The sequence below is a fragment of the Coenobita brevimanus genome, chromosome 21 (genome assembly GCF_032717465.1).
Source record: "Coenobita brevimanus isolate Jiangsu-jjx chromosome 21, ASM3271746v2, whole genome shotgun sequence".
Lineage (NCBI taxonomy): Eukaryota > Metazoa > Arthropoda > Malacostraca > Decapoda > Coenobitidae > Coenobita > Coenobita brevimanus.
Genome location: NC_136974.1, coordinates 35,314,833 through 35,334,389, shown reverse-complemented (window position 1 = coordinate 35,334,389; position 19,557 = coordinate 35,314,833). Strand labels below are relative to the sequence as shown.

Sequence of the window (19,557 nt, the reverse complement as noted above, 5' to 3'; positions counted from 1 at the left end):
TCGATTTACAGAGTTGGCAAGGATAAAAAAAGATATATTCAGACTGGAAGCTTAAAATTTCCGCAAGTCTGTCTTTTGGTGTTGAGACCCATTTTCTTTTTTCTTTTTTTTTAATGTGAGGAAGAAGGAACCAAAGGCAACGAGCCCGCAAAACTGTTCCCTCCAAGAGAAAAACAAAATACAAGAGCGAGCCAAATTCAGGGGAGACTTGCATCTTTGTCTATAGTAATTTTTCTTATACGTGACGGAACTGGACCACTCCCACAACTTGAGTACGAAGTGGTGGTTGCTTAAAAAAAAAAAAATGGATGAGATATGTCAGTGAGTCTCCTTGGTTACTAATGAAATCTATCCTCCAGTCTGATTTACTTGGCCAACAACTGAGCTGCAAAAAGTTAGGGATCATCATCAGTAAAAAATAAATAAATAAATAAATAAATAGCCAAAAGCGATTTATTTCTAGAATATTACTAAATCACTGATCAAGCTTCTAAGCATCGTGATCGTGAACCAATTCATATTCGTGACCCGTATTTTCGTGTGTTATTATTGTGGCACTCTACGCATCAGGACAGGAACCCGGTGCACTGCAGGCTGAAGTCCCTTTTCTCCTGCAGTCCACCATCTTTCGGAGGACAAGGAGGAAGTTGAAGGAGCATTATATAACCTGAAGCTGGGTAATTACAGGTGAACCACTATAATAAGATGTATATGTACCTCTTCAGTGCTTTATTTTCGTTGCTTGAGTAGATACATACGATAAAGGCTGCATTCTATATTTTTACTCCATAAGTCCAGTGAATTATTATTTTATTCGTGGTGCTCTGTATCTCCAGACGATTTGCAGTCATCTTGGAGGACACTTTTCGAAATGGAGAAGCTAGATGTGACTTCCCTTAACTTCCTTGATATTAGAGAGTAAGACATTCCTTAAATCCGAGATAAGACTTTTCCTTTAAATCCCTTAAAATTAGAGATAAGACTTTCCTTAAATCCATGAATATTAGAGATAAGACTTTCCGTAACTCCTTTAAAATTAGAGATAGGACTTTACTCCTTTTAGAGGGAAGACTTTTCTGAATTCCATTAATACTAGAGATAAGACTGTCCAGGGTTGAATATAATTGTTGAAAGAATTGAACAGATGGTCATAGGTCTTCTTTTCTCGTCATTTTTTCATACTCTCAGGCTCCTGCGTCTCCCTCAGCTGAACAAAATCGTCTGACGTTAGCTGGAATCGAATCATGTTTTTTTTTCTTTTTCTTTTCTGCCATGAGAGTGTTGATGGTGACTGGTAAATTTCAGGCTCCCATTGCACACTCCATGCTGAATAAAATCGTTTGGTGTTCAGTGGAATGGGATGCCAGAGTTGCCCCCACCTTATTATTATTATTATTATTACTGATTATAACCTTATCAGCCTCCTGTGACGTCAACAGAAAACGTGTTCTCATGGTTGATTAAGGGAGACTGAAATATTATGATCGATGCTGTAACTGGCCACATGTTTCATTCCCACTCACCCCCTCACTCCACTCCCCACTCCTCCTTCCCCTCACCCCACTCCACTCACCTCCTTCCCCTCACCCCACTCCTTCACCCTCACCCCACTCCACTCACACCCTCCCCCTCACCCCCTTCACATCCCACTCTCCACAGCCTCTAGTTCTTCCTACCGCTGGACGATTTTACTCTCCCTCGCACCCCTTCACCCCATCTCACTTCTTGTTACCCCCAGACGATTTTTCTCCATGTTATCTCCCTCTCCCATTGCCCTTTGTTCTTGCTTGTCAGACGATTTTTTCTTTGCTTCCTCCCCTTTCTTACTGCCTTTCGTTCTTGCTTCTGTCAGACTGTTTTTTTCCTGTGCCTTTCTCCCTTTCATACTGTACTCCTCACCCTCTTCTGCCCCTCTTGCATTCTTACTGCTGCCGTCAGACGATTTTATTCAGGATGTTCCCTACCACACCTCTGCCGCCTTAGCCACCAAGGATCCAAATTCAGTTTACCTTTGCCTATACGTCGTCCACCTAAACTTGGCAAAGATTTTCGTTCTTCTGGACCTTCCTTCTCGTAACCCAGTGGTAAATAAGACAGTGTGCTACGGCTTTGCATCACTTCCATAACACTTTTTTCGTAACTCGCACGATATTCTAGTGTCAATCTCTTACAGCTTACGATTCAAGATGGAAAGTTGGTGGCAGTTTTAGGTCAGGTAAAAGTGAACTGAAAAAAATTGTGTAAATGTCTTGTTACAGCTTACGATTCAATGTGGAGAGATGTGGCAGTGGTAGGTCACGCAAAGCTGAACTGAAAATATTATGTAAATCTCCTCTTGCAGCTCTCTTATTACAATTTACGATTCAAGGTGGAGAGACGGCAGTTTTAGGTCAAGTAAAAGTGAACTGAGTATAATGTTAATTCTTTACAACTCAGCATTGATATAGAGAGATGGTAATTTTAGGCCATGTAAAGGAGTTTATGGTGTATTGTTATTCTCTTGATACAGCTGGGCATTCAAGAGGGAGAGAGGAATTTTAGGTCAGTTAAAAGTGGATGGACTACCGTATAGATAGGCCTATTCTCACCCTGACATCCTAGAACAGAGAAGGTACACCATAAAAAAAAAAAAATACTGACTTCGTATTTCCTGTTTGAATTATTTTTCCCTTTGACTGATGATTTTATGTTTCTTTGGCTCGTGGTAATTATTTATATATTATGCTTAATCTCTCCGGACGATTTTCTTTACCTTTGGATAGACTTCTCGACCTGGAGGGGTTAGATACGGTCTACATTAACCCTTTCCATGCTTGGGGTCTAAGCTGTATAAAATAGTGTGGTACGAGCATGAACAGTACGATATCGCTGTACGGAAGGGGTCATCCATTAGCATTTTTTTTTTCCGACTATGATTATTTTATATTATTCAGTTTCTTTATAATATATATATATATATATATATATATATATATATATATATATATATATATATATATATATATATATATATATATATATCACTCGAGAATGACAGATATTTAAAACTGTGTGGTTTGTTCTGAAATATTCCGTATAATGCATTTTATTGTTATCTGAGCAGTATCTACTTATCTCAGGGTTGGAAAAAATCACCGATAAAATTTTTTTTTTTTTTTTTTTTTATTGAAATCGTTTTTTTATTTTATTTAAATCAGATTTTTTTCCCAACCTTGTTTGTGCCTATGGGAATTCTGTCAGAAGAGTACCATACTTGGTCCTTTTTTCGTCCCACTTGCTGCAGTGCGTCTATTAGGCATGATTATATATCACTGTTCATATAAACTTACTTACAAAATTGAAAATAATAAATGTGAATGGGAAGCGGGAATAAGGCAGTGCACCACAGGCTAGCACTTCTTGGTATGGGGAAGGTTACTCACACTCAGGGTTGGAAAAAATAGCATATATATATATATATATATATATATATATATATATATATATATATATATATATATATATATATATATATATATATATATATATTTCGATCTTTAATATTTTATTTAAATCAGATTTTTAAATTTAAATTGATTGTTTTACTTAACTGGATTTTTTTTTATCACTTTTATGATGACTTTCTTTTTGTACTAAGCCTTTACCAATGTTAAATGAAATCATGTTTTGGTACCATATATTTATTACCCAGAAGTTGCTATGCAACTTGAAAAGACATGATGCATTAAAGGCTTTCCTAACCGGAGCACTTATTATTATCAAAGAGCCTTCTTTCCTCTGTTTTTAAAATAATTTTCCTTGTAACAAAAGGCAATCACTTGTGCCTGACTTGAACAAGATCAGTACAGGAAGAGTACAGGCCAAGCAGACTTGATGCATCTGTACAGTACGGTACACATCCATCACATTCTGTCTTTCATTTTTACTGTTTATATTAAAAAAAATCAATTTTGGTTTAAATCATGTTTTTTTCACTCTGATTTAAATCATTTGATTTAAATCATAACAGCCTTGATGTATCTATATCTATCTATCTGTCTATCTTTCTATCTATCTATCTATCTGTGTGTCTATCTATCTGTCTGTCCATCTATTTATATGTCTAGATATACATATCTGAAGATGGTTAATGATTTCAAAACACTAACAGGTACGGTATTTTCAGGTTACACTTAAGATGGTGATAGTGTGGCATGCAGGTGATATGGGACTGAGTTTTTATTTTTATCCGATACTGTTTCCAGGAACCTTATTTATGCAGGACCTTGACCAGTTCTTAAGAAAACGTCTCGGTAGTAATTCATTCAAGTTAGGATTTTTTTTTCTTCGTATTTTCCACAAACATTCACTTATGGTCTGGTCCTGCTGTGCTTATTACCTGATTGACGATTGAAAAAAAAAAAACAAGATCAGAGATTGGTTTTGTAGTGTTTGGTAGCTTCATGTGAGAGAATTAAAATATTGACAAAAAAAAAAAATGAGCTTGATTGCAATGTGTTTTGGTTGATGGATGAGCGAAAAGAAAGACATTAAACAGTTTTTCTTATGCATAGCTTCAGTAAAAAATAAATAAATAAATAGAGGTATTGTTTATGAATGCAACCCAAGGTCTTTTATCTCTGAGACGTAATATGGCGGCGGCCGTGTAATTATCTACGGCTGCCCAGTGAGATAAGGCAGGAAGAAAGACAGATGCAAGTCGAGACGCGTAAGAGAGAGAGAGAGAGAGAGGGGGGGGTTATACCGGTAGGCCTATCGGGGTTGTAGGCATAAAAGAGCACTTGTTTTAGCCATGGTCTCTCTTTGCCAGACGTCATGATGATTGTGGCCGTAAGTGAAGGAAGACGAGGAGACCAAAGGAAGGGACCGCGAAGGAGCGACCACGAAGAAGGAGAAAGAAGGAAAGGATCACAAGAAAAGGAAAGCAAGGACCACGAGCAAGGAGGAAAGAGGAGAGAGTTAGGAAGAGGGTGGAGAAGGATAAAGAGAATGAGAAATAGCTAAGAAGAGCATAGGGCCGCAAAGAAAGGAAAGCAAGGACAAAGAAACAAAACAAAGGAGTACAAAGAGGGGGAAGGAGGGAACACGAGGAAGCGGGGACGAAAGGGAGACCAAAAAAACAGGGAAGAGAAACGACGAAAAAGGAAGGAAGAAAAAACAAACTTGCACGACAGAGGGGAAGAAGGTAACACGAAGAAGAGGAAGAAACGACGATGGAGGCGAGAAAAGGAGACTACTAGGATGGAAAGACAAATAGATTAGCAGGGAACTAAAAAGAAGGTTACCTGGTGAATGAAACGAACCACCTTGATTAAAGGTAAGCTTATGTTTTTCTCGATTGTCATAAAATTAGATATAGATACGTACGTGTGTGTGTGTGTGTGTGTGTGTGTGTGTGTGTGTGTGTGTGTGTGTGTGTGTGTGTGTGTGTGTGTGTGTGTGCGCGCGCGCGCAGTAAGGTACGTTGCCTACATAATATATTTCTGTACCTTTATTGGGGGCGCACGTTTATCTCATTGCTACATATGGTAATGATGATGACTATGGAATGGCAGATAGTAATTATAGTATGGCCGTAATTGATATGCAGTATGGCAGTGATAATGATTATAGTAATACAGTTATAATGACAATAGTATGGCATGGATAATAAGTAGTGTGAAAGTGATAACATTATGGCAGTGAAAATTGCAAGTTTGGCAGTGAAATTACCAGTATGTCAGTGATCATGATTTTCGTGTCTAGTTGGAATGGCAGTGAAAATTACTGTAGTACGGCTTATAATGGGTTTAATGTGTAAATATCTGGCAGTGAAAACCGTGGTATGCTAGTAACCTGTATGGCTTATGGTGATATAAACTGCAACAGCCAGGCATTTATTACATCTTGTGAAATCTATGGACTTGAGACAAAATGCCCAAAACACTTAAGGGTAGGTGACAGGCCGATGCTCCTTGTGGCACATCCAGAATCGATAATTTCCAGTCTTCTCAGGGGTTCAGACCTTTCTGTATAATAATTGACTTTCACATCCACTGACATCATATACCACTGGACCTACCCTTCCACCACAAAAAAGTTTCTCCTAAGCAAAATCAAATCGTTTGACAGTAGGAGGAAGAAGAATTGTAAAGGATCTTCTGGTATCGAAAGAATTTTTGTATTAAAGCCCTTCGCTACCGAGGCTCTCCCCCAAGTTACGTAAGTCATCAAGGGGTTAATAAAAGAAAATATGAAAGATCTGTAACTAAGGGAACTGAAATTGAAAACGAAGAAACATAGTAAAGAATCATAAACAGTCATTCCCAGATAAAAGCCTAACCTATCACAATGTTCCTGTTAATGTTGTCTCAGGCCAAACTTGAAACATTCACAGAGCGACAGAACCATCTTCCCAGTTTTGTTTGAAGTTTAGTTACAACGAACGGAACTTAACAAAACTCGTTAATGCTCACGCCGCCACGCATTCATCAAGCCCTGGGAATATACAAGGTGGTGCATACACTGCCCCCTCCTTACTTCTCAGTCAGTGAATTCTTGTGGGCTGCAAGAAAAATTCAGTCTATGTTTCCATCAGGAGACATCGGCGTCGCACACAAATCCCCGGACAATAAGGATCTCAGAAGCTTCATCCCACAGTAATCACTTTCGTAACCGTGAACACTGTTGAGGTGCGATTAACTCCTCTGTGTTAAAGGTCCCTGTTGAGCTGAATTTAATCTTTGGACAGGAGACAGAAGAACAGAAACAGCGTGTAACTTTACTGGAAACAGTAGAAGTTGTATTTAACCCTTCATTTTCGCGTCTTTCTTAACCCATTACTACCCAGTGTTGCTGCGTGTGGGATTTTGCCAGTAACATATATGGCTCACTGTTCGCCTATGTGCTTATGGTCACGAAAATCATATATATAAACTTTGATATTCCCAACCTTGATTAACCTTTCCAGATTCCCACTTGAGTCCTCTTTTGAGTACCATAGGCCCCTAGTGGGTTAAGCTGAAGAACACATTTGGGGGTATGAAAGACGTAGAATGCTGGAGGGGTTACGAGTTATTTTACTATTTTCACTGTGATTACGGTTTGCAGTGGATCATTATTACTAACGTGGGCGCTAATCAGGCTCAGTTATCTCTTCACTCCAATGACGTATTATTCATCTCGACTTGGGGGTGGGGGGAGGTCCATTAGTGAAAGGGTCATTGAAGACTGTAACTCCTCCAACTCGAGAAATCTGCCCTGAAGGTGAGAAAATCCTCGAATGATAGTAAAAAAAAAAGAAAAGAAATAATCGTGCTGAATTAATTAATTGGGTTTTCATCGCCATTCGTCCTGGTGTTATATCGTACATGTTGGTGTTATTTACGGCCAGTTTTTGAGTTGTGTTCAAGGAGGTGGAGCGCAGGACAGTGTCAGGTGTGGGAGGTGACAGGTGTGGGGAGATACCAGGACACCCACACACTTTGAATTCCCAGGCTACGGCACACGACACAATACTCTAAACACATTGGCACCACCAGGGGGTTAATCGCCAGACACACACACACACACACATACACACACACACACACACACACACACACACACACACACACACACACACAGAGTAAACGTGCGTGCTCGCCGACGAGAGAGAGAGAGAGAGAGAGAGAGAGAGAGAGAGAGAGGGAGAGAGAGAGAGAGAGAGAGAGAGAGAGAGAGAGAGAGAGGAAGTAAGAAAGACAGAAAAATACTGATTTTTTTATTTTTTATTATGAAAATACAGTTGGCAGTTTAACTCATGGCAAATTTGCGCAGAAGGGTCTTTGACAACATATTACGGTATCTGTCTGTCTATCTATCTTTCTTCCTGTGTGTGTGTGTGTGTGTGTGTTGACATGAAAGGACTTTCTTGATCTTAATGTCCGAATTATTTCGTAAAGCGAGATTACTTCCGACTTAATTCTCTTGTGATTTGTTTCTACGTTACTCATATTATCCTAACCGTAGTTCAATGGCCACCCCTTATGGGATTATGGCGTCTGGCAATAGATAGATAGATAGATAGTTCTTACATCAAAAGTGGGATGGGTAAAATGGAATGCTTTCGATACGATACATGCCTTTTTCGGGATCTCCACACCTCATTTGGACGTAAGATGATGATGATGATGAAGATGATGATGATGTTTGATGCTGATGTTGATGAAGATGATGATGATGATGATAATGAACAGTACGTCCTTCATCCTCACGGTCGTGTTCATAAAACCGAAAGAGTGAATGTGTATGTAAAGCTTAATATGTGACGGCTATTTATGGAACAGTTCAACACATTCGAAGAGGTTAGCCTGCATACCACGTTATAGAGCGATTTCAACAGTGAGGAAGGAAAGTCAAATACGCTTTCCTCTCAAAAAGGTGTTTACAAATGACTGTCAGACGTTTGGAGCTCGAGTACATCTTCGTCTGTTGTGTTTTAACCCCATTTCTTTACGATGATATTGTTTTCCTTATTCCCGTTTCCCGCAGATTATTTTTTTCTTTTCAGCCTAGGAAGGTCACTCGTACTGGAGGGGTCCCAAGCATTGTTCATGAACTTAGTATAATTACCCTTTTTTATACTTATTCTTTCAACCGACATGAGAATTTATTCAGTCTGGAGGTGATTTCTTATAGTGTAAAGGTTAGGTGTAATCTGTATAAGTTCTTGACGTGTGATGACTCTTACGTTTAGATTATTTTTGCTAGATGTCTGGTTGTCTACGTGTGATGGCTCTTACTTCAAGATTATTTTTGCTAGACGTCTATTGGTCTACAAGGAAAATACTCAAGTCAGAATGACGGCCATGCTGTGCGCTAAATGGTTTGAATCTTTTAAGGTTGACTGAAGGTTTTCCTGTCATGTAAAACGCTGCAAGGAGTGTAAGTTACTCCTGCTACCTCTACTTATTATTTACCCCTTCACTACGACGATGTTCTGTATATTTAACCTGCAGGGGTACCTAACTTTTCCCCCTCCCCTAATTGTCCCTAAGACCTGGTCTGAGTGATGGCCCTCAACTCTGCAAAATATCGATTTCTTAGGGAAAAAATCTGTGGTTTTGCATTGTGCACACACACACACACACACACACACACACACACACACACACACACACACACACACACACACACACACACACACACACACACACACACACACACACACACACACACACACACACACACACACACACACACACACACACACACACACACACACACACACACTGTTCTTAATACATCAGATTTTTGTTATCCCCAGGCAATTCTGTAATGACTTCGTATAGCCAGACGATTTTATTACACTTAAGAAAGAACCTCTCTTACTAATGGAGCTGAGGCTGTTGTTTACCGTCGCCATCTCCTGTTTTACCTTGTCACTGCTAAAAGTTTCCCCTTGGCTATGTAAGATCGTCTGGGGGAGACATAGATAATTGAAGAATGTGTCCTCTTACTGAAAAATTCAATGAAGACTAATTAATTCTTGATTCTGAAAGGTTTCCCGTCAGCTGAATAAAATCGTCTGGTGGTAACTGGGACAGAATATACAAGACATCACCATACTGCAGGAATTCATGCACTTTTACCTCTTCAGTACGAGAGGCCTCAGCGAGCGTGAATAACATCGTGTGACGGTAGCAAGAATGTAATATATAAACATCGTATTGAAGGAGTTAAGATTGTCACTGTTAAGGTGTGGATTTCAGAGTGCCGTAAACTGTTCAGAGGAAAGACGTGTTACCAATATACTGAAATTGTGTTAGGAAGCGTTAGGAGAAACACATTGAGGTGGTTTGGCCATGTGGAGAGGATGGAGAGTGAGAGACTGACGAGGAGAGTGAATGTGAGTGAGGTGGAGGGGGGGAGAGGGAGTGGGAGGCCGAAGATGAGATGGTAGGATGGACTGGAGTAGTATATGAGAGACAGTGTTTAAATCGGAGAGAAGGCAGCCTGATGGTAGGGGACAGTGCGAAATGGAGGCGATTTGTATGTGGCCACCCCTTCCGGGATTACGGCGTCATGATTCTAGACAGAGATAGTGAAAGAATAACAGTTTCGGGGCGACACATATAGACATAATTTCATCTAATATTCATGTTAATTTCCATCTGAACCCATATTGTAAAAAAAAGGTAATGAATAGGGGTCGTATTTTTAGTGGTTCTGGAGATTTCTTAACACCTCCTTCTTAGCAACTTATTCTTCTTATTGCACTTCAGAATCGTTTTGTAAGTTGGTGAAGCAAAATATGTCAATGCGAAAGCGATATAAACAGCATACTTGAAAATATTAGGACGTAATATGCATAATGATTCGCAAAGGAATAGGGAATACGAAGCCTTGAAGCGTGTTAAAGCTCTCATTACAGAGGGGAAAGCTGACTACTATCGCAATCGGTTATGTAATAGCAGAGGAAGCACTTCAGCGACGTGGAAAATAATAAGAGAAATTATCCCAAACTGTAAAAGTAACTCGGACGGTTGCAACTGTGATAATAAAAATAAAGCTGACGAATTCAATTTTCAATTTGCAAATGTCGGTAAGAAGACGTATGAACGAACACAAGATGTCCTCCACGGTGAAAACGTGTCAGGTTCTAATGATTCTCCAAATATAATCTCAAGTGAATGTAATCTTTTTAGACCTCATCCTGTAGATACCGACACCATCATTCTTACGATAAAAGGCTTAAATGAAACTTGTTCTGTGAGCTCGGATGGCATTTCACTGAGATTTGTTAAGGACGCACTCTGTGTTATAGCTTTTTACTTAACCTGTATTATCAATACTTTTATCGCAACAGGCATTTTTCCTACAGCCTGGAAACATGCATTGGTACTTCCTCTCTATAAAAGTGGTGATGTAAATGATGTAAGCAATTACAGACCAATCTCACTATTGCCCATTGTCTCTAAAATACTCGAAAAGGTTGTTACCAATCAGCTCATACACTTCTTGGAATCTAACAAATCACTGTCTAATACCCAACATGGATTTCGTCCTAGATTATCCACCGAGACCGCTCTTACTGTTATAACAGATAAAATATATGATAACATGGACTCTAAGCAAGTTACAGTAACCTCTCCAAAGCTTTCGATAGTATTAGTCACGACATTCTTTTAAGTAAATGTGCTAAGCTTAATATTGACTGCTTCTGGTTCAAAAGTTACCTAGAAAATAGGACTCAATTTGTCCGCCTGAGCAAAACTATATCTGATAAACTGAATGTAGCTTACGGGGTCCCTCAAGGCTCAATCCTTGGTCCTGTCTTGTTTACCATCTATGTTAATGACCTTGCTGAGAGTATAAATGGATGTTCTTTGGTGCAATATGCTGATGATACCCAATTTCTCCAGGCTGACACTATAAATAATCTCGAGGCTCTTATCTCCAAAACAGAAGGAACCTTACGGATTGCAAAACATAATTTTCTTAGAAATGGACTTATGCTAAATCCAAGAAAAACACAATGTATCTTCATAGGTAATAGACGACTTCTATCACATATTCCTCCTAACAATGTCATAAATTGTTCTGGCGAGCACATTTACCCGAGCACTAGTGTAAAAAAATCTAGGTGTCTACATCGACAGATACATGCTTTTTGATGTGCATATTAATAAATTAAGTAAGAAAGTCATGGGAACACTTATGTTCATAAATCAAATAAGTGAAAACTTTGATAAGTCAACTCGAAAAATTGTTGTACAATCTCTAGTTCTTAGCATAATAAATTACTGTATAGGTGTATGGGGTACGACAAATGATACCTTACTTCACCAAGTTCAGAAATTACAAAATTTTGCAGCTAAAGTAGCTATTGGGGGAGCAAGAAAATATGACTATGTAACCCCCATCATAAAGGAATTAAAGTGGTTAAAGATTAAAGATAAACATATTTTTGACAGATGTACCACTGTTTATATGGCTGTCAGTGGTTTTTATCCGGAGTGGTATCTAAAGTTGTCCACTGTCAGTGAAAACACAGCTAGTACAACAAGACAGCGAAATAACCTTTTTGTGCCTAGAGCCAGAACAAACTCTGGTGCCAGAGCCATCACCATACTAGGACCCAAACTGTGGAATAATTTACCTACTGATATCACTCATTCCCGAAGCTTACATGTTTTCAAATCTAAACTTAGGAAGTTGATTTTAAGTGATTTGTAGATGATATTATCATGTATCGAATATGACACGACTACTGTATTTTTGTCAGTGACTTTGTATACTGATTTGTTAGAATAACCATATTTTATGGAAATAAATTATTTGAACTTTGAACTTTGAACTTCCCTCCCCCCCCGTCGCACCCTTTATCCATCAACATCAGCAGGGACACAGAGATAAAGGGTTAAGTAAGGGTATATAAGGCGGTGAGACGGTAATCATTCTTCATACCCCCTTCAACAGATGACCGCGTCGAGTGTTGCTGGCTGCGCATCCAGAGAATAATTCGTCGCAATGAGGGTAGCTGTGGTGGCGGCTGTGGTTGTGGCGGTGGTGGTGGTGGTGGAAGCTGCTGTGGTTCCTGCCTGGCGTAACTCCAAGCCTAACTCTCTTACCAGAATGCCCAGTGAGTTTGTTTAAGCTTGTTATTATTATTATTATTATTATCTGTATTATTATAAGGGAAAGATTGAATATTGATGAGATACAGTTTAAGTTTATGCTAGGCAAAGGATCCCCTGATGCAATATTCATTATCCGACAGCTTCAGAAAAGATCCATAGGAAAGAAGAGAACTGGACTTTGTATTTGATAATTTGGCGAAGGCCTTTGACTGAGTTCCTAGCGAGGTAGTGAAGGGGGTAATGAGGGCTTGAGATTAACGAGTGGCTGGGTAGAGTGGTTATGGCAAAATATGAGGGTGAAAGGTGAACGCATCCAGGTGAGAGTGAACAGAGATTTGAGTGATTAATTTTCACTGAATGTTGGCGTGCATCAGGGGTCAGTTTATTATTAATCATGGTACATGAAACTCTCATGTGACATCAGAACTGGACTTCCATGGAAGGTGATGTATGCTTATGACTTGGTGTTGATCACGGTAAATGAGTTGGAGGCGGAGGAAAGATTTAGGAAGTGGAGAGATGGAATGGGGTATAAGTGTTTGAGAGTAAACGCAGATAAAATAAAAGGAACAATATTTAGGACAAAAAATTTAGTTGAAATCCATCAATAATTTTTTGAGGTACCCTGTGAACAACCATACAAATCAACAGACAAACTAGGATGAGTACATAGCCTCCTCCACCTTCACTGGCGGAAGTAATAAGCGTCTGGGAGCAACAAAAACAAACATGACTAAGGTCACCGGATTGAAAGAGTTAATGTGCTGTGTCTAGGAAAAGAAAAATCAGTTTGGGAAGTGGTGACAGACTTATAAGTTGACGGGAATACGGTGTGACGGTGACGTAAGGTGAGGGTACGGTGAAAGAGTCATTACGTCACGCCCATACATTTCACCGGATACTCTAATTATAGGTCCTCTCTGTTTTGAGGGGTTCACCTTTATGCATCTGAATCTTTCCTATCTCTGTAATAGTGGGAGTGAGGGTTAGAATGATGATGATGATCGTAAAGGTAATGACGATGACGATGATGTTAATAATGGTATTAAGTTTGATGATGATGAAGTTAATGGCGAGAATGATGATGATGGTGGTGATGATAAAGACAATGACGATGATGATGATGATGGTAATAAGGTTGATGATGATGATGATAAAGTTAACGGTGATGTTGATGATGATGATACGTATTTACCGTCTTGCATCGAATCAGAAGAGAGAGGAGAGTGGTGTGTTGACGAATATGAAGATGACTGTTGATTATGTCCCTCCAGGAGAGACTGAGGAGTGGTGTGATGATGTGCTGGGCTGCCTGTACATCACTGACGACTGGTACTTCCCCACAAGACCCATCAACTGCCTCCCCGACGCCAGGTCTTCCATCAACACCAACTTCATGCTTCACACTAAACAGAATCCAGGTTTAGATGAGGTAACAGTTCATTGATCCTCCATTTTTATCTGTCTAGCTTTATCTGTGAACCGATGATACATACTCATTTTTTTTGCCTGTCTCTCTGTCAGTCCTTGTGTCTGTATATCTATCTGTCTGCCCAGCTATCCATACGTCTGTCCATTTGTCCATCCATCCATTCTTTTTTCTTCTGTCTGTCTATCTTTGCCAGTTATCTAACGACACATACAGTTGTTATATCTGTCTGTCAGTCCAACTATCCATTAATATCTATATATCTATCTGTCTGCCCAGCTATACATACGTCTGTCCTTCTATCTATCCACACCCCTATACACCAGGCAGAAGACCGCTTTAGATAAAAAAAAAAAAAAAAAAAAAGGTCATGTACTCTATTTATTTCCTGTTATTTTTATGATGGCACTCATACAGCGTGCCAGTGGACCTACCTTGCCCCCCTACCTTTCCCGTGAATGAAGTATGGTGGACTGCAGGAGGAGGGTAACTTCAGCCTGCAGTCCACTGGGTTCACGTTTAGTTCATAATGAGGCTACAATAATAAAAACCACTCTCATAGAAGGTTGGGAGGTTATTTTTTACGTGTGTGTGTGTGTGTGTGTGTGTGTGTGTGTGTGTGTGTGTGTTATCATTGTTCGATCAAAATATCATAAAGTAACTCTGGGAATTGGATGTGTGTGTGTGTGTGTGTGTGTGTGTGTGTGTGTGTGTGTGTGTGTGTATGTGTGTGTGTGTGACCTGTATATAACCCATTCTTGACCTCTGACCTGACCTACATTAACCTTTCAGGACGTCGCCATCTCAGCCGACCGTGCGAGCATCGACGCCACCACCTTTGACCCAAGCAAGCCTATTAAGTTCATCACCCATGGCTTCATTGATACCGGACACCTGGCCTGGCTTAAGGTGAGAGAGAGAGAGAGAGAGAGAGAGACAGAGACAGAGACAGAGAGAGAGAGAGAGACAGAGAGAGATTGTGGGAGAAAGAATGATAAGTAAACTAGAGAGAGAGAGTGAGAGTTGTGGGAGAATGAATGATAAGTAAAGTAAATATTTGGTTGTGTGTGTGTGTGTGTGTGTGTGTGTGTGTGTGTGAAAGAGAGAGAGAGAGAGAGAGAGAGAGAAAGAGAGGGAGGGAGACAATGAAGTTGATTAAGAATGATTGTAAATATAAGCTTTGACCCAAGACATCCTTAACTCAGCGCTGAACTGATCTCTTAACTTTAGGGTAGATGGTCACTCACGGGTTATATTTTATCTATTTGACTTTTACAGAATGGAAAGACAGGATGTTCCGAAATTCTGTTGGGTCTACAAAAATGTATTGCTTGAAACGGATTAACATATTACCATAAAGTATTAAAAGTTAAGTAAACCTTCAGATAAAAATTCATGCATTACCCTCTTCACATGGGAAAAAAGTGCCAATAAAGACCACACATAACAAGGACTTGCTGTAATCTCTCCTCCCCTCGTTCATCAGGAAATGGCACAAGCTTTCCTGGCCTATGGGGATTACAATGTGATCAGGGTGGACTGGGGTGACGGATCCCTGCCTATGTACTGCAACGCCGCTGGCAACATCCGTGTGGTGGGCCTCGAGATCGCCCTCCTTGTCAACTACTTCATCAGCGAGTACGGCGTTGACCCTGCGAACGTCCACCTCCTGGGGCATTCACTCGGCGCTCACGCCTCAGGTTACGCCGGGGAGAGTATCGAAGGCCTTGGTCGAATCTCGGGTCTTGATCCGGCTGGTCCTTACTTCACGGGAACAGACGAGTTTGTCCATATCGACCAGAACGATGCCATATACGTCGACAACATCCACACCGATGCCGATACCATTCTGATGCTTGGGTATGGTACTGAGCAGGCCATGGGGAACATCGACTTCTATCCCAACTCTGGCCACGACCAACCCGGCTGCGACCCCGTGACCATTGGGATTGAGGTGATTGAGGACCTGCCTGATGGGATTAGGGACCTGGCCGCCTGCAGTCACGCAAGGTCCTACAAGCTGTACACCGACTCCCTAAAAGAGCCTTGTCCCTACCTGGCCCACGAGTGCTATGATTATAATTCCTTTGAGGAGGTGTGTTTGATTTCTGTTAAATACTTTCTCCTTACTTGTGATTCTTTCTCTCTCTCTCTCTCTCTCTCTCTCTCTTTCATTATGTTGTTATTTGTTCCATTATATTTTGGATTTTTTCTGTAATTTTTTTCCCACCATTCTTTTTGGCATTCCTCTGCTTCCTATTCTCATTCCTTTTTTACTCGTGTCTTTTCTTTTTATCCATGTTTCTTTAGTTCTTGTCTATTATCATTCTTGTTTTTTTTAATTGTAATATGATCTTTGTTGTTTGTGAATGTCATTATTATTATTTGTGTGTGTGTGTGTGTGTGTGTGTGTGTGTGTGTGTGTGTGTGTGTGTGTGTGTGTGTGTGTGTGTTTGTATACCCTATTAACTCTAACCTGGCCTAAAGTTGCCATCTCTCCATCTTCAGTAATGAGTTGTAACAAGAGATTAACAATTGAATAGGCCTATATTGCTAGTCACGAAGAAGTGCTTTGGAATGGATGTACAGCCGCAGTATTACCTTATTCAGCCACAGAGCTATGTGAAGATGGAAAAGGCAAAATCTTGGCCAAGTTAAGGACTAGGGTAGTAGTAGTGGTAGTAGTAGTAGTAGTAGTAGTAGTAATTGTAGGAGTAGTAGTAGTAGAAGTAGTGTTGCTGATTTCATTGTTGTTGTTTTCGTTGTCGTTGTTATCATCATCATCAGTAGCCATCACCACATCCCAAACTCCCATGTGCACACAGGGTCGTTGTGCCACATGTGGGGACGACAACTCCATGTGTGCGTACATGGGTATACACGCGGACGAGTACACACACAAGACACGAGAACTGGTCCAGATGTACTTCGATACGGACGAGGATGAGCCTTACTGCTGTGAGTACGGTTAAGACTACGGTTACGGTTATGGCATAGACTACGGTTATGGTTACGGTTAAGACTACGGTTACGGTTATGGCTTAGACTACGGTTATGGTTACGGTTAAGACTACGGTTACAGTCACGGTTAAGATTATGGTTACGGTTATGGTTAAGACTACAGTTACGGTTACGGCTAAGACTACAGTTGCGGGACTACAGTTGGAGTCACGGCTAAGACTGCAGTTGCGGTTAAGACTGTGGTTACGGGCAAGATTACGATCACAGCTCTGTTGACTACAGTTGCGGTTAAGACTACGGTTACGGTAAGATTTGGTGGTGCGGTTGAGTTGCGGTCAAAGTCTGATGTGGACGAGGAGATTTTCTTCTGTGAATTTGCTTACGGTTAAAAATCACGGTTCCAGTAATGAAAAAAAGTAAAATAAAGGCAACTATTACGATTAAAAATATGGTTAGGTTAAGGTCGAGGTCTAGATTACGTTTGAGGTTGAGGTTGAGGTCACGGTTGAGGTTAAGGTTGAGGTCGAGATTACGGTTGAGGTTAAGGTTGAGGTCACGGTTGAGGTTGAGGTTGAGGTCACGGTTGAGGTTAAGGTTGGGGTCGAGATTACGGTTGAGGTTAAGGTTGAGGTCACGGTTGAGGTTAAGGCTGAGGTCGAGATTACGGTTAAGGTTAAGGTCGAGGTTACGGTTGAGGTTAAGGACGAGAAGGCAGCGCAGTACTTAGATCGCGGTTACAGTTGAGATATGGACAGAAAGATAAAGTTATGATTATAGTTAAATTTAAGACCATAAGGCTGAGACTAAAAGGCCATGAAAATCGTCCGTAGTCAGCAAGAATTAACTTAAGACTGCGTGGTACTGAAAGTGTTAAATTCATACATCTTTTTTCAGATTACCACTATTATACTGTACTTTTTTTTTCAGATTTCCATTATCAACTTACATTTATTTTTCAGATTACCACTATCAGCTTATCGTGGACACAGCCTATCCCAAGGGCGCAGAGGAGTGGGTTCAGGGGCTTCTTACAGTCACCCTCTTTGGAGACAACGGGGAGACAATCACCGACCTCAAGCTGACCGAGTGAGTAAAGTAACTACTAAGATCTCACTCAAGTCGGTTTGTGTTCGTCTGGTGGAACTGAGCCACTTCTAAAACGCAAATGAGTCTCCTTGGTTACTAGTCAGATTTATCTTTCAATCCCTCTACATCAGACCATCGACTGAGCTGAAGGGGGGTTATGAATCATTGTCAGATGATAATAAGCCAGCCATAGTGCAGAGAGACCTAGAGACTTGACCGCATTCCTCCTCCCAAAGCTGAATAAAATCGTCAGAAGATGGCACACAAAATCACATAAATAAATAACGCATCTCTCATTGTTTGCTTCTTTTTCCCACAGCAACCACGAGCGCTTCGACCACGGGCAGCCCAAGTACTTTTTGTTTAAGAGCCACACGGACCTGTCTCGTGTAATTCGCATGGAGGCCCACTGGGAGTACGACAACACCCTCACCAACCCGGGCTCCTACTGCTGGATGCTGCTCTGTAATAGGGCACTCTATGTTCGCTCTATCCGCATATCGCCTATCGAGTACTATCCTGAAGAGTGAGTATAAGAGGACAGTTTTTGTGGCGCAGGGTAGTTTGTATGGTGCAGGATAGTGTGTGTGTGGCAGAGGGTAGTATTGTCTTAGTGTAACAGGGCACTTAATTTACGTTCCATAAGCATCTCGCCCATAGAGTACTATCCTAAAGAGTGAGCAGAGGATAGTTTGTGTAGCCGGGGTAATTAGAAGAGAGTTACATTTTCAATATGCAGGTATCATTTACGTGCCGGATGGCTCACCTTCACACAGGGAATCTTGCTTTAGTTTGAGTGACATTTGACATTTGGTAATACCTCTACCCTTGCAATTCATTCACCACATTCCACCTCATTATTTTCCTGTTCCGTGTATCAGTAGGACAACAGAAATAACACAGAAGGTAAGGTACAATATGAAAAATAAACCGCTAAGCAAGAGGTGATACGGAGCATCGTGTGGCACCTAGAACACTGCCCAGAATTTCAGGGCATCGTTTGAGGGTAATGATTGCATGAAACCCCTAGAACCCCTCCCGTATTAAGCCTTTTGTACCTCATCCAGTGAATCACCTTAACCCATCATACCACTAGACATCCATAAAAAGGGGCATAAACTCACACCATTCATCCCCCACACAGGGCCCGCCTAGACCACCAACGCATTCTCTGTCAGTTCGGCGAGGAATACGTCGAGATCAAGCACGACCACACCGAGTCCCTTACCTACGACGAGAGCTGCGTCTTCACCGTCGGGTAGTCCGCTCGTGCCCTTGCATGCCTACAGTGTCTTGTCCCCCTCCAGGCTACATTGCTCTCATCTAGGCTGCCCTGCACTCACCTAGGCTATTTTCCTTTCACCTAGGCTGCTTTGATTTCAGGTAGACCATTCCCAAAACTTTTCTCTTTTTACTTATACTGCTCCTTTTATTTTTACACTTCTCAGTTCTCAGCTAATATGCCTTGATCTCACCTAG

General features: G+C 40.8%; 1 protein-coding gene across 1 annotated transcript; it reads left to right on the top strand.

Annotated features, from left to right (window-relative positions):
* Positions 1 to 12,492: 12,492 nt before the first annotated feature.
* Positions 12,493 to 19,340, top strand: LOC145392149 (pancreatic triacylglycerol lipase-like). Its single transcript, XM_080266600.1, has 8 exons — positions 12,493 to 12,604; positions 13,874 to 14,034; positions 14,824 to 14,940; positions 15,518 to 16,126; positions 16,857 to 16,989; positions 17,952 to 18,078; positions 18,398 to 18,604; positions 19,223 to 19,340. The coding sequence occupies exons 1-8, from the start codon at positions 12,493 to 12,495 to the stop codon at positions 19,338 to 19,340; spliced, it is 1,584 nt and encodes a 527-aa protein (XP_080122726.1).
* Positions 19,341 to 19,557: the final 217 nt, after the last annotated feature.

Excerpts from the sequence above, each read along its gene's own strand:
- LOC145392149 (XM_080266600.1), top strand. The coding sequence starts at position 12,493 with ATGAGGGTAGCTGTGGTGGCGGCTGTGGTTGTGGCGGTGGTGGTGGTG. Across the intron at positions 18,079-18,397 it reads ACCGACCTCAAGCTGACCGA|CAACCACGAGCGCTTCGACC; the intron begins GTGAGTAAAGTA and ends TTTTTCCCACAG. Across the intron at positions 18,605-19,222 it reads ATCGAGTACTATCCTGAAGA|GGCCCGCCTAGACCACCAAC; the intron begins GTGAGTATAAGA and ends TCCCCCACACAG.